The 2,338-nt window shown below is 40.4% G+C and overlaps 1 protein-coding gene across 1 annotated transcript in view; it reads left to right on the top strand.

Moving 5' to 3' along the window:
- The first annotated feature begins 1,400 nt into the window (after nucleotides 1–1,400).
- LOC101850693 (troponin C, skeletal muscle) overlaps nucleotides 1,401–2,338 on the top strand; it is a 13,559-nt gene continuing 12,621 nt past the window's right edge. Inside the window, exons 1-2 of the mRNA XM_013090531.1 lie at nucleotides 1,401–1,490; nucleotides 1,968–2,109. Of these exons, the coding sequence (XP_012945985.1) occupies nucleotides 1,434–1,490; nucleotides 1,968–2,109 (199 nt within the window). The 5' untranslated portion in view covers nucleotides 1,401–1,433. The remainder of the gene's footprint in view (nucleotides 1,491–1,967; nucleotides 2,110–2,338) is intronic.

Raw genomic sequence — 2,338 nt, 5'->3', positions numbered from 1 at the left:
TTGTCTATCTATCTCTCTCTCTCTCTCTCTCTCTCTCTCTCTCTCTCTCTCTCTCTCTCTCTCTCTTACTCTTTCCTCCAGCTGGCTTCACTTGTTGTGCCTCTAGTTCTTTCTTTCCTCTCGCTGGCTTCACTTGTTATGTCTCTCTCTTTTCCCTCCACCAGCTGTCTTCACTTGTTATGCCTCTCGCTTGTTGTTCCTTCCTCTAGCTGAGCTGGCTTCACTTGATGAGTCTCTCGCTTGTTTCTTCTTCTAGCTGGCGTCACTTGTTATGACTCTCGCTTGTTTGTCCTTCCTCTCGCAGGCTTCTTGTTCCCTCCTACAGCTTGCTTCATGTCACTTGTTATGCCTCTCGTTTGTTGTTCTTTCCTATAGCTGGCTTCACTTGTTATGTCTCTCTCTTGTTTCCTCTTCTAGCTGGCTTCATTTGTTATGTCTCTCGCTTGTTACTTCATCTCGCTGGCTTCACTTGTTAAGTCTCTCGTTTTTTCCTTCCACCTGTTATTCTATACTCGCTCCTCTTAATTGATGTCTTGCAATACCTTAACCTTTGTATATGAGACCATTTATTAGATCTGTGCCTCTTTTTCCATCCCACTGTTTTCCTGTACGTGCACCTCTAACTTGCGCCATCAACGATATCTTTCTATACATAGACGAGAGCCTAGCTGGCTTTGTATGGGTTCACTTGTTATGACTCTTGCTTTTTCCTTCCAAATGTTTTTCTTTTCTCGCTCTCCTCTGAACATTACTAACCGTTTCACTGCCATGTCTAACCCTGTATACAACAAATTGCTAAGGTTACAGAGCAGGTCTTGCCATGAAGGGGTTAATGATGTCTCGCAATACATGGACTTGAGTCTAGATAGTTTTGCATGGGTTCATTTTAATGCCGCTATAATATCGTCATTGATTGTGTTATTTTCGTGGAAATTTTGGGGCCTGAAGAGTATATGATTTCTTCTAAAAAGTGACAAAAACGTCAGCGCCTCCAAAATTATATACTTGAGATCTAGAACTATAGAGGTGCCTTTCATTATCTGGGTGTGAGTCTAACTTTCTTTGAATGAGTTCGCTTTTTTGAAGTTCGTTTCTTCCGAACGTTTTTCCTTGGGCGCCGCTCTTATCGCTAGAATGAAGCTCTTGCTGTCGTAAGTTGTTTAGATCGTGCTCTTGTTGAACACCACATCAAATCGGTAAGTTATTTTAATATCATAAATCAAACTTATAAAGAATATCATATAATTATTGTCCTTGTTAATTTTTTTTTCTTTGCTGAGGATAATGACGACAGAGAAGATGATGATGATGATGATGATGATGATGATGATGATGATGATGATGATGATGATGATGATGATGATGATGATGATGATGATGATGATGATCCACAGGTCTCTTACAACACTCTCAAGGCAGAAGGAGCGCTTGCCATGCTTACGAGCATTGACAGAAACGAGGCATCGGGTGTCAAGCTACTGAACCTTGGGGTAAACACAACATGATATTGATAGTGGCACAAGATATGTGGCTCCACTCATTCAAATATTATACTTATAGTTTTCCATTTCGTCTAAAAATGAATTGTTTTTACGCCTTCATACCTGCTTTCTTTCAAAGATAACCAATTAAACATGGAGGCAGATATGGTAAAATTTGGTTAACTTTACTTTTATAACTTAACATAAAATTCTAGAGCGGACAACGATGGAGTGTATAGTTTTTACATCAGGCATAAAGAATAAATGCAAAACACTGCCTTCTCAGTCTGTGGTGTTATGGTTAGGCGTTTTGCTGTAGGTCTCGTATAAGGTAAATTCCCACGCAGCTGCAAACTCTTATGTGCTTAACAGTTAACCGTATTACATGTATCATTATTACCTCAGCATACAGACTATATGAAAGCGTTCTGAAACAATCTCAATTTCGTGGCATAGTTTTAAGAAAAGCTTTCTTTACTCACTCAGAATACGAAAGTTTTCGCTAAATTCAAGACACTCCAAGACAAACTGGAGGAGGAGCGAGATCTGAAGGTGCTACATGGTGGGGTTCTGGACGAGGTCAAGAAAGAGGTGGTGGAGATAGACCCCATGGAGGCCTTCCTCAGAGGTAGGAGTTCGACACCCACCCTTGCGTACATTATGTCGTTGCACGGAATAGTTGCGAAAGTGCATGTATAAGGGGCATTTAGCCTTTAAATCCCGAGCGTTTGATAGGTTTTTCTTGCTTTATTTTAATGTTGTTGTTTGGTTTTGTTTGGTTTTTATTTTGGGAGGGGGTGGGGTTGGTTGGGTTGGGCTCTTTTTTGTTTTTGTTGTTTTTGGTTGTTTTGTTGGTG

Source organism: Aplysia californica, unplaced genomic scaffold (assembly GCF_000002075.1).
Source record: "Aplysia californica isolate F4 #8 unplaced genomic scaffold, AplCal3.0 scaffold01325, whole genome shotgun sequence".
Taxonomy (NCBI): Eukaryota; Metazoa; Mollusca; class Gastropoda; order Aplysiida; family Aplysiidae; genus Aplysia; species Aplysia californica.
Note: the sequence above shows the minus strand (reverse complement) of the source record. Positions and strands in the feature narration are given on the sequence as shown.